Raw genomic sequence first — 12,303 nt, 5'->3', positions numbered from 1 at the left:
AATCGGACCCGGGTCGTTTGCATGGCAAGCGGATGTTCTACCACACGACCACGCCTCTGTTTGTGATAACAGTGAAAAGAACTCCCTCTACTTGGAAATGCAGTGAAAGTAGCTTTCATGCCTCATAAACACACGCGTCTTGCCTACATGCTTTACAGTGAACGCGAACAATTGCAGTAGTAATGCGGGCTACAAGCGTCCAATGCCTACGGGCGTCCGAGTATGTGATTATCATAATGGCTCCGTGGTAGAAAGCCGGTGTAACTCCACTACAAAAGGCATACCGGCTACGTAGTGGGTGCATAGTAAGTTTGAAAAGGTTTCATGCACTGAGTGTACGCACTATAGGAACAGAATGTCGTTATCGTATTCAACTCCTAAAGACGAAGCTTTAAGGTCCCCTAATTTTTTCTTAGCACACTGGCATTTCAATTACCAATGTCTATTCACGTAGTTCACAGGTGGACATTAACACCTGCGGTGTGTACCCGCATACCGCGTCCCGTGGCAAATGGGTATGCACCAACGAGTCGGGAGGAAATGGTTTGACGATGTACGCGACGGGATTTTCCTTCTATTCATGTGATGACCACGTAGACACGTCCGTTAAACCCTCTTACATGTAGGTGGCTACAGATATACGTATGTAGCAACCCTCGAAGCCCCTGTAGTGCGCTAAAAAATGCTTCACAATAAAAATTCTTGCTTGGCCAAACATAGGTGATTTGATGGCTCAACACAGTCGCTTGCAGCCTGCCAAAGCAACGATATCACGAGTCTAGTCGTGATAACGAATTTCGACACTAAAGAGATCTTAAACAAGCCCCTACATTCAAGGAAACAGTTGTTTTGCTTTTTGCACCCTTCGAAGTTTGTCCGTATTGCCAGTAATAGAGCCAGCACCCTCGAGCCACACATGCATGGGGATAGCTTGTACACACTTGATTAAAGTGCGAACCATGGCGTGTTGGCACATCTTTTCAAACTACTGCTGCGTTAAAGACACACAAGCACGAAACAAAACGACAAGGACGAGCGCTCCTGCGCTCTTACTTGCAAGTCTCGATTCGTCCTCGTCTGTTTTTAGCGTTGAAGTAACTTCAAAACCTTGTATACCTGTTAAGATCCCATAGCGGGTACTTGTCAGATTTACGACAGTGCGCGAACAGAGAGATAAGACACGTATGCCGAATTTCAAAAATATATCGAATAAAGATGTTTCTATAAAGCTGCTTCTGGCACGCTCCGACATAAAGTGCAAGAAGGCGGCGAAGCCTTCGGGCGGGACACATCGACCCTGCCCTTAGGAGATCATGCGACCCCTTTGGAGGTGCATGGCAGCCACAGTCAATGGTTCTTCAATGTACGGGCCCTCCAACCTGGCATCAACCACCTTGCGTCGTGCACTGGCGGCGGCGACCAGCCTTGAAATGGACCCGGTCTGGACGCAGTTGCCCGTGCCGCGGATGCAGGCGAAGCCGCGCGGGCAGCAGTTGACCAGGTCGCTGCAGCACACGGCGTCCCTGTCGGGACAGCAGCCGTACGAGCCCGACTCCTGGCGGCAGCACGTGCTGTTGTCTCGGAAGCAGTACGTGTCACCCACCGGGCACTTCATGTGCAGCTCCTCGTTTCCGACGGTGTACTTGGGCGCCGTTGTCGTCGCGGCGGTGGCCTTCGTCGCATTCATGGTCTCGGAATGGTTGCGCACCGCGCCTGCCGGCGCGCACAGGTTGGACGCCTCGTCGCAGATGTAGTGCTCGGGGCAGCAGCTGCTGCGCGCGGAGCAGCACACGGCGTTCGTTAGGGTGCAGCACGAGTAGCGGCCGACCGGGAGCAGGCAGCATGTGCCGGCTGCAGAGAAAGTGCGTGGACAATGCGTTTCAGGAAATGGGGATGCTGAAGCCTGTCTACTTATGTACATGCTACACCAAGGAAGCGTCGGAAAGACGTCTCGTATGATTCAACTTGAAAAGTGTTTGACCTACACCGGATCATAAAGCACCGTCGCTGCTCGTCCGGTGTGATGTGTCCCTCACCGCTGAAATGAGGCTGCATACTCATTGGTGCCATAATTGTCAGGTGACAGAATCGAAACTGCCATTTCGTTTTGTAGCTCTTCGCAAGGGTTCTTGCGAAGTGCTATCCGATCGCAGTTTACTCGCTTTTCTAGATTCAAGTGCATCCTGCCAAGCTTTATTAGTTCTAAGCAATATAGATGGCAAGTTCAGGTGATACGACTGCTATGGCACCACGTGAACCCCAATATTTTCTTTTAACGTGCACTTACTGAGAAAAAATAAACTCTTAAAGGGACAGTAAACAACAAAGTGAATCATCGAAGAAACTTTCGCTCAGACTGCCTATCACACGCAGACGATAGCTGGCAAAATACGCCACCTAAGACAGGGAAATCTCAGATACTGGAGCAAGGCTCGTGCCAGTGGTGCTTGCACATTCGGAACCATGGTCGTCATGTGCGAGGGATCAAAGTGGGCGGGATGGGGGCTGCCGTCCTTCTGAGACGTCTAAGAGTAGGGAGGGCGCAAAGTCTGGTGGCGCTGCGGTGAACCCCGCCCTGAAGAGGAACCCTGCACACCTATGGTGGTCGTCCAGTGCTTCGTCTGCCAAGTAACAACCAAAGCACAATGTTCTTACTTTTGTGGCACAGGCTTCCGTCTGGACACCTTTTATAGTCTACGGCCAGCGTCGCTGAGGTAGCGAGCAGCAGGAAACTGAGAGTGAACAGCATTCTGGAATGCATGGACGGAACCGGACGTTCGCTTGAAAAGCGTGAGGCTCGTGCGGTAGTCACGTCACGAGCGAGAACAATCTTCTTTGTTGTCGTTTCATCCCTCAATAAATAGACCGAGAACCTATTTTTATGATCTTTTTTTTCTTTTTTAGCGTGTGAGGGCTCGGCAACCTAGACAAGGCGGCGATAAGGTGAAAACGGCTTTAATAAACAGAGGCTACGACATCAATGCAGTCATGGAGCACACGCGCGCCTAGGAACGACTACCAAACAGTGTCACGGCTAGATCAACATGTAGCACAGGGCTGCCAGATTACTTGCTGTCTCACATCCGATCCCCCTTTTTTTTGTAGAATGCTTGATTTGCTTTTTACATCACCCCCCCCCCCTTTTTTTAGGGGCGAAGCTCCTTAGGGCGTGGGCTGTGCGTCCCCTGTAGCCTGTATGTAGCCACCTCTAGTTTAGTCCTTGCAGTGTTCATTAGATGGCGGTACCGTCCCCTGTATGTAGCCACCTCTAGTTTAGTTCTTGCAGTGTTCACTAGATGGCGGTACCGTTTCCTGTATGTAGCCACCTCTCGTTTAGTTCTTGTAGTGTTTACTAGATGGTGGTACTTGTAGCTGATGATGAAAAGATGCAAGATGTTATAAACTAGAAAGCGGTACTTGTTGTTGATGAAAGACGCGAGATCTTATAAAATAGGAATGATGTCACATATGGCGCGTGTCATTGGTCGAAGGCAATCGTTCGATTTAGGGCGGCGACGTACGCTAGGGGGAGCGATGTAATAAAATCGAGTGGGCAAAATGTACAGAGGATTCATGGTTTACCAGGTTTACCTCCAAAGCTTCGCCCACTCATCATCATTCACTTCGTGGATATGGCGGAATTTTTTTGTCTTATAGTCTTGCAGTCACCAAAACATCTAAATGGCCCCAGAATGCTGGAACAATGAGGTGTTCGTTGTTGAGGCTCTTTATCTCGGTCTAAAGCTTGGCCTGTTGATGTGCCTTGATGATGTCCCGACGTTTCTGGTGACACTCTATCTGACGTAGCTTGACGTTCGTAGTGCTTGAATCCCACTTCTTTTGGCTCTTCTGCTGCCGCTTCTCGCACAACTTCAGCGGTGCCTTCCTCAAAGTATAGTCACCTCTGATCTTGATCTGTTCTTCTTTCTACACAGCCCAGTGGCATTTTCGTGTCTCCGGAGCCCCTTTCGAACAGCAAATTTCACATTCCTTAAGGTGCTTCACCTTTTCTGCCTTCTTCTCCGGTTGATGGACAACCTCCTGCTCCTTTTCGACGTTTGACTACGCATCTGTACTAGTTGACTGGTCAGTCGATTCAAGCTTACTGCAGACGACGTAGCTGTCACGGTAGAAGGCAGCTGCACCCTGTGGTGCCTTTCCTGTTTTTGGGTTGCTTGCAGTGGCTATGCTTTCTTGCTTGAGCTTGTGTTGCTTATTCTGGGTTGGCTTAGCAGCTGACTTGGTGGCTCGTTTGTTGTTCTTGCGCTTACGTTGTGCAGGTCTTTTACCTCGAAGAGTCTCAATCTTACGGCTGAGACGCCGTCGAAGCTTATCCAGAGAACTGACAAGTTTTCATGGCGCCGAGTGGATACTTGTCTTGGCGTCTCGTTGTTTTTTGTTTTCAATTTCTTCGCCTGCAGCAGCTGGCTTGCTGTCTGGTACAGTCCGTGTTCTAGCTGTGCCGTCTTGGTGACCGAGCCTTGAGCATAAAACACTTGACATTGGAGCTCCATGAAATCGCGATCCTTTTTGCCACATGTACATGGTTGGCGTGCATATGGCGATGCACCTGGCAAAAGATCGGTGGAATGCTCAGCCCCTTTGCAGAGCCTTAAATTATCATCAACAGGTCAATAGGCTGATGCGAGGCGTCGTTACCTTCAATAACTTCTTGTTGCTCTGGGCATATCTGAGTACAACACACACATGGCATGTCCAACATGGCACCCCTCACGCAAAGTGCTGCGTCCTTCGGTTCATGTGGCTTCTGCTCAGGCAACTCTTCATTTTGGTCGACAGGTAAGCATGGGGTTTGGGTGTTGTCCAGCAACGGAGAAAACGGCGATCAGGCTGTAGAAAGCGCTGCTTGTGTAAAGAAAAGCGTGGAGCTTTTGGACTTGTCCCCAAACTGGTCCTCGAACGCAGCTTTGAAATTCTCCCACGTGCCCAACTGGTTTCCTGCGACGCTTTTCCAATCTGCAGCAGGGCCACGGAGCTTACCAAGTGCTACGGCGAGGAGAGTAGACGGTGTCCATGACGCCAATCCTTGAGTACGCTCGAGTTCTTCAAGCCACTGGTGCGCTGAGATGCTACCGTTACTACTAAAGGTTAGCAGCGAGGCCGAAAGCTAGGGCAACGTAGTGACTTGAACTGGAAACGTCGGCTGTTGTGACAACGCCCCGCCGCGGTGGTCTAGTGGCTAAGGTACTCGGCTGCTGATCCGCAGGGCGCGGGTTCAAATCCCGGCTGCGGCGGCTGCATTTCCGATGGAGGCGGAAATGTTGTAGGCCCGTGTGCTCAGATTTGGGTGCACGTTAAAGAACCCCAGGTGGTCTAAATTTCCGGAGCCCTCCACTACGGCGTCTCTCATAATCATATAGTGGTTTTGGGACGTTAAGCCCCACATATCAATCAATCGGCTGTTGTGACAACGTCAAAAACTGCTGTTGTAGCTCACTCAGCACTTTCGTACTTAAAACCGACTGCTCAGCTGTTGAGTCGGGCCCACCAGACGGTTGACGGTTCCAGGCGATGTCATGAAGTAACCGTTCAATCATGTCTTCCTTCGAGCCAGTCGTCACCAGGTTACGGCGCGAAAGTTCATGGCATATAAAGTCCGCTGTGAACCCGTGGAGGTTTTCCACAGTGGCCCCATTCCAGTTTATAAGCGGCATTGCGGTCGATGTACGGGCGGGCAAGATCGAAGAAGGCTTAGGGCAGGCAAAGGCAGTGAGACGGGCAGCTGGCAGAAAACACCAACTTACACGAAAGGGACATGTGGCTCCGGTTTTCTCGGCGTGGTTCGTCGATGACTGCACCAAATGTGAGGGCTTAGCAACGTAGACAAGGCGGCGATAAGGCGAAAACGGCTTCAATAAACAGAGGCTACGGCATCAATGCAGTCATGGAGCACTCACGCACCTATTGGAACGACTACCAAACGGTGTCACGGCTAGATCAACAAGTAGCACAGGGCTGCCAGAATACTTGCTGTCTCCCAAGCGCTACGAAAACCTTACCAGCGGCCGTGCCTTATCAGTATGTGAGCCTAATCACGGTATGGTAAAGTGGAAAGCGCAGCGCAACATTCGCAATCAAGATTTCTACATCTTCAGCAAATATAAAGTCGTATACCCACATGCTGCTAACAGCGAGTGCAAGAGCGGTTCATGTACGAGCATGGTGGTTCACTGCGCATGCGTGCTCTCCGCGTGCATGCACCACGGTTTGACTTTGTCCACTGGCGGCCATGACAGCAGCGCCACTTCTTACGGTCCAACTTCGTCGTAGGCAGTAGAGAATTGATTGGCGTTGGATATTTATATACATACTCTAATTTACAGTGCATGAGAGCATCAGACTACGTGACTACGAACAGCAAAGTTATCGATTCCATAATCTAGCTTCGATGCTCTTCCACTGGGTTCCAGTTTGATTGATATATATGTGGGGTTTAACGTCACAAAACGACCATATGAATATGAGAGACGCCGCAGTGGAGGGCTCCTGAAATTTAGACCACCTGGGGTTCTTTAACGTGCGCCCAAATCTGGGCACACGGGCCTATAACATTTCCGCCTCCATCGGAAATGCAGTGACCGCAGCCGGGATTCGATCCCGCGACCTGCGGGTCAGCAGCCGAGTACCTTAGTCACTAGGCCACCGCGGCGGGGCCACTGGTTTCCAAGACAGCTTTGTTACTTTCAAGCACAATAAAAAATATTTAAATCCTAGTTCGCCAGATTGTTCGCCGCGTTGGTGTAGCAGTTAAGGCACTTGGAAGCTGATTCGAAAGTCGCGGGTTCGATCTCAGTGCTGCGGTCGCATTTCGATGGAGGTGAAATGGCAGAGATCCGTGCATGCACTGTGTATCAAGTCAACGCATGTTGAAGAACGCCAGATGGTTGAAATATCCGGAGCCCTCCACTACGCCATTGCTCGAAATCATATCGTGCTTTTGGTTTACTATTATCATCAATCCATCACCATCATCATCATAGTCACAAAGTGCAAAAAATGCTGGAACCTATCACTACACTTTATGGTCCGCCACAAAGGTCTACACTTCTTCTGTCCGTGTTCGCACGTCCTGTTTACGTAAACACTTAGCCCAGCTTTATATACCTTCTCGAGTAACATCTTACAATATTATAAAGTATGCACTATGTGGATCAAGTACGCACTATAGGGACAGAATATCGCTATCACGTTCAGCTTTTAAACACAAAACTTAAGGAGGTACTGTCATTAAAGTTGTGGCCTCTCGTTTTTAAATGCCAAACATTTCTTTGCGTACTGTAAGCACTTTGACTATCTATCTATCTATCTATCTATCTATCTATCTATCTATCTATCTATGCATTTATCTATCTATGCATCTATCTATCTATCTATCTATGCATTTATCTATCTATGCATCTATCTATCTATCTATCTATCTATGTAGCTATCTATCTATGTAGCTATCAATGCATCTATCTATGTAGCTATCTATCTATGTAGCTATCAATGCATCTATCTATGTAGCTATCTATCTATGTAGCTATCTATCTATGTAGCTATCTATCTATGTAGCTATCAATGCATCTATCTATCTATCTATCTATCTATCTATCTATCTATCTATCTATCTATCTATCTATCTATCTATCTATCTATCTATCTATCTATGTAGCTATCAATGCATCTATCTATCTATCTATGTAGCTATCAATGCATCTATCTATCTATCTATCTATCTATCTATCTATCTATCTATCTATCTATCTATCTATCTATCTATCTATCTATCTATCTATCTATCTATCTATCTATCTATCTATCTATCTATCTATCTATCTATACATCTATGCATGTAGGTATCTATCTATCTATCTATATATCTATCTATCTATCTATGTAGCTATCTATACATCTATGCATGTAGGTATCTATCTATCTATATATCTATCTATCTATCTATCTATCTATCTATCAATGCATCTATCTATCAATCTATCTATCTATCTATCTATCTATCTATCTATCTATCTATTTTATTTTTATTTATTTATTTCAATACCCTAAAGGCCCAATTGGGCATTACATAGGGGGGGATTTAAGTGAATACATACATTTCAAGCAACATGAACAGAAAACAGAATACCAAAAAGTAACAATAAAAAGGAAACAGCGAGTAAATCAAATCACAACATCAAGCCAAGTACGTTCACCAACATTAATCGAGTACATATTCATTAGTACAATAATAATGAAAACACTTAAGAAAATTACATCGAAGAACACTGAATAAGTATCGGGAGCAAAAACAGCAGACAAAACGAGGGCAATCAGACACAGGTCAGCCACGTTTTTCACTATGCAAATAGCCCTGAAGCATGGAGTTAAATATGGAAGGATCTGTTATTTCGGCGATGTTAGGTGGAAGAGAATTCCACTCGATTATGCATAATGATAATGGCGAATTTTGAAACTTCTTGGTCCTAGCAAAAATGGGGGCCACCTTGTGCGCATGATCGAGGCGGGATGAAGTATGAGGGGCTGGAAAGATATGAGACTGGGCGAAGGATGAGTTGCTGTGATAAAGTGAGTGAAAGAACGATAGTCGTGTATGTCGCCTGCGCATGGCAAGTGTGGTAAGGCTAAGGTCCGATTTTAGTAAAGAAACACTTATGTAACGCGAGTAGGATGATGAGATGAACCGAGCAGCTTTATTCTGTACCATTTCGAGCATGTTATTAAGACCGATTTGGTGAGGATGCCATATGATTGAAGCGTATTCTAGGGATGGCCGAATCAATGAATTGAAAGCGCGCAGTCTTGTTTCCTTATTAGTGAAATGCAAGCGACGTTTAAGGAGGCCAAGTTTCTTGAGAGCCTTATTAGTAGTATACTCTATGTGAGCAGTCCAGCTTAGATCTGAAGTGAGTATTACGCCCAGATACTTAAATGACGTGACTTTTTCTATTATCGAATCGTTTATTTTATAAGAGCTATAGCATGCAGAAGTGATATTAGTAAACATTAGGTGCTTGGTTTTTTCGACATTAATTTCCATTTGCCATTTGCTGCACCATTCCCCTAACCTGGTAAGATCCTGTTGTAGTTCTGCAACGTCATCTGTGCAAGTTATTTTCCTATAAACAACGCAATCGTCCGCGAAAAGACGAATTGATGAACTTATGTTTGATGCAATGTCATTAATGTATACTAAAAAGAGAAGAGGACCCAGCACACTGCCTTGTGGCACACCAGATGTTACTCGGGTAGGATGAGATATGTAGTTGTTAAGTTTAACTGACTGAGACCTGTTGTTTAGAAATTCTTGTATCCATGCAGTCGTTTTCTGGTCGAGGCTGATGTGACGTATTTTTAACCTTAGCCGGTTATGGGGGACACGATCAAAAGCCTTGGAAAAGTCTATGAAAAGCGCGTCGATGCAGATGGACATATGAAGAGCTGTGTGCAGGTCTGTCACGAGTTCGAAAAGTTGAGTCTGACATGATAATTTTTCTCGAAAACCATGTTGGGTTTGAAGAAGTAAATTGTTACGGTTGATGTGACGCATGACCTGGGAGTGTATGATGTGCTCTAGTAACTTACACGAAATGGACGTGAGTGAAATCGGCCTATAGTTGTTGGGGTGATTGCTGTTACCGGACTTAAAGATGGGTACCACATTAGCCAATTTCCAGTCATCTGGTATACAACCAGAGTCAAGGGATTGCTGGAAAATGAATGCAAGCAACTTAGCTGAATGTTGACAGGTTAATTTAAGTAGTTTGGCGCTGATGCCATCGGGGCCGGGACTGGTTTTAAGGGGAAGTCGACTGATAGCGTTAGCTACACCGTGCTCTGTTATTAGGATTGCTGGAAAAGGGTATTCAATGGGCAGTTGTGACAGTGAAAGAGAACCATTCAGTGGAAGTTCGTCAGTGAATACCGTAGTGAAGTGTTTGTTGAATTTTTCAGCGGAGTGTTCTACCGATAAGGTGCTGCCGTCTTCCCTCATTAATACTGCTGTTGAGTGGGTGCTTTTGGGGTTCACGATATTCCAAAATTTTTTAGGGTCCGTATTCATGAGGTTAGGTAGCGTTTCGTTAAAGAATTTATCTTTTGCTTGAAAAATGATGCTGTGTGTTTCAGCTGAAATGTTTTCGTAAGCTTCCCAATCTTGGGGACAGTTCGAGCGACTTGCTTTTCTGTAAACCCTTTTCTTCTTGTTCAGGGCGCGTTTTACGTCTCGCGTGAACCATGGATCATCTGATCTAGAACTTATTGTTAGTTTAGGAACACAGGTAGCTTCAATTTCTTTAAGTTTATCCCGGAACAAACACCAGTTTTCATTAGTTGTACGGTCGTCAAAGTATTCGTAAAATTCCACTGCGAAAGTGTGTAGCATACTGCTCATTTTTGTTATGTCGGTACGCGCATAGTTCAGCAACTGTTTTTTAATTTTTGATTTCCTTGCAGTAGGAAGTGAAACCAAGCAATGGACAACCCTGTGATCACTGATTTCTTCTAGCACGCGTGTGCTACAGATTTCGGGGCTGTTAGTTAGGACCAAGTCTAAAATTCGATCCTTCCGCGTAGGCTTATGTACAAGTTGTGTTAAATTGTGATAAAGGAGCAGCTGAAGAAATCGAATACATTCAGATCGATTATTGTCATGAAGGGCAGACAGAGTGGACCAATCTATTTCTGGATAATTAAAGTCACCACCTAAGAATAAAAGCGAATTAGGAAATTTCTGTGTAACTTGTTCAATGGCATCACCAAGAAGTTCTGAAAACTCTGAATCGCTGTCGGGGGGTCGATAACAAGCGCCAATGACGCAAGCAACATGACCAATGTGACATGATGCCCAGACTATTTCGAGAGGTGAGTCCACTGAAATTGGAGAGGGGTGGTATAATTCGTTTATCGCAACAACCACACCACCACCTCGGGAGCCGGTTCTATCTTTGCGGAAGATGACGAGTGACGATGGTAACGAAAGTTCGCTGCTTGTGACGTCCTCAGACAGCCACGTTTCGGTACCGATAATGATTTCTGCAGAGCACGTGTGCATGATGGCTTTTAAGATGTCAGTCTTATGGTATAGGCTACGGAAGTTAGCCAAAAGCATCGAAAATGAGTCAATAGGTGAAGGGCGCTGATTATGTGACGCTAAACATCATTTAGCAGATCGTTCGGGGTCTGAGGACGCCTGAACCACCGAGCCACTGGCTGGGTCAAACTGGTAAACCTTGCCTTGTAGGTGAAGTTTGTTAAAACGCACTGAAAAGCGGGCGTTGTCAGTGCGGTTGCTCTTGGCGAAGTCCCGAAGTTTTTTTCTTGCGAATTGAACACTCGTCGAGAAATCTTCTTCGAGCCAAACTTTTGGTGTCTCCAGGTTTTTAAGCTTGTACGAGTTGCGCAGGGCATCTATTTTAGATTTAAAGTTGAGAAACTTAACAATAATTGGACGGTGAAAGCCGGGACGACGTTGGCCAAAGCGGTGTGCCCTTTCGATATCTCCAGCTGTAATCTTAAGGTGGTCAGTGAATAAATCCCTGACGATTTTCTCTGTCTCTGTGTATCCTTCGTGATCACCCTCAGGAAGGCCTTTGATGATAAGGTTGTTCCTCCGCATTCTGTTATTCATATCGTCAACTACTTCAACTAGCTGTCCACTTGTCTTGCTTATATTCGACTTGACTTCATTCACAGATTCAGCGACAGCGTCAAAGTTGTCTTTGAACTTCGCCACGCTGTTCAAAGTTTTTTCAATGGCCGTGACACGAGTCTTCAAGGCAGTCAAGTGCTGTTTGATATCATTCAAGCTTTTTGTTGTCTCGTCGTGACATTCTTTTATGAGAGTGACCACATCCTCATTCCTGGGGCCTGGGTTGGCTTCCACGTCCCCCGCGCAGAGTAAAAGCAAGGTAAGACACGTTAACGCCAAAAGCAGAGACGGTCTGGGGCATAGCGCGCTGATTGCGGTTAGTTTCAGCTGAGACTGAACATGGCGGAAGATTTTAGGTGCACTACAAGCAGAGAACGTGCCGATTCGAGCGCGATAAGCACACAGGTCAACACCCATCGTTACACAAATTGCGGGGATCCACAGCCACAGAGGTAATTAGCAAAAAGGCTAACCAGATAAACAGCCTACCTACCTATAACAGGAGAAGGCACAAGTCAAGCAAGGTGACACTCGTGGCCGCGAATCCCAGATGGAAACCAATTGTTCGGCGTTAATAAGGCTTGTGGTGGCGCTGCAACCATGTGACGTCACGGGGTGCGTCACAGCCTTTTCCG

General features: G+C 46.3%; 1 protein-coding gene across 1 annotated transcript; it reads right to left on the bottom strand.

Moving 5' to 3' along the window:
• Window positions 1-369: 369 nt before the first annotated feature.
• On the bottom strand, window positions 370-2,843 carry LOC142769206 (progranulin-like). Its single transcript, XM_075872238.1, has 2 exons — window positions 2,656-2,843; window positions 370-1,851 (listed from the first exon to the last, which is right to left on the bottom strand). The coding sequence occupies exons 1-2, from the start codon at window positions 2,759-2,761 to the stop codon at window positions 1,304-1,306; spliced, it is 654 nt and encodes a 217-aa protein (XP_075728353.1). The 5' UTR covers window positions 2,762-2,843; the 3' UTR covers window positions 370-1,303.
• Between the last annotated feature and the right edge of the window lie 9,460 nt (window positions 2,844-12,303).

The sequence above is a fragment of the Rhipicephalus microplus genome, chromosome 1, assembly GCF_043290135.1.
Source record: "Rhipicephalus microplus isolate Deutch F79 chromosome 1, USDA_Rmic, whole genome shotgun sequence".
Lineage (NCBI taxonomy): Eukaryota > Metazoa > Arthropoda > Arachnida > Ixodida > Ixodidae > Rhipicephalus > Rhipicephalus microplus.
This window is presented reverse-complemented; position numbering and strand designations above follow the sequence as displayed.

Excerpts from the sequence above, each read along its gene's own strand:
- LOC142769206 (XM_075872238.1), bottom strand. The coding sequence starts at position 2,761 with ATGCATTCCAGAATGCTGTTCACTCTCAGTTTCCTGCTGCTCGCTACC. Across the intron at positions 1,852-2,655 it reads CGGAAGCCTGTGCCACAAAA|CCGGCACATGCTGCCTGCTC; the intron begins GTAAGAACATTG and ends CTTTCTCTGCAG.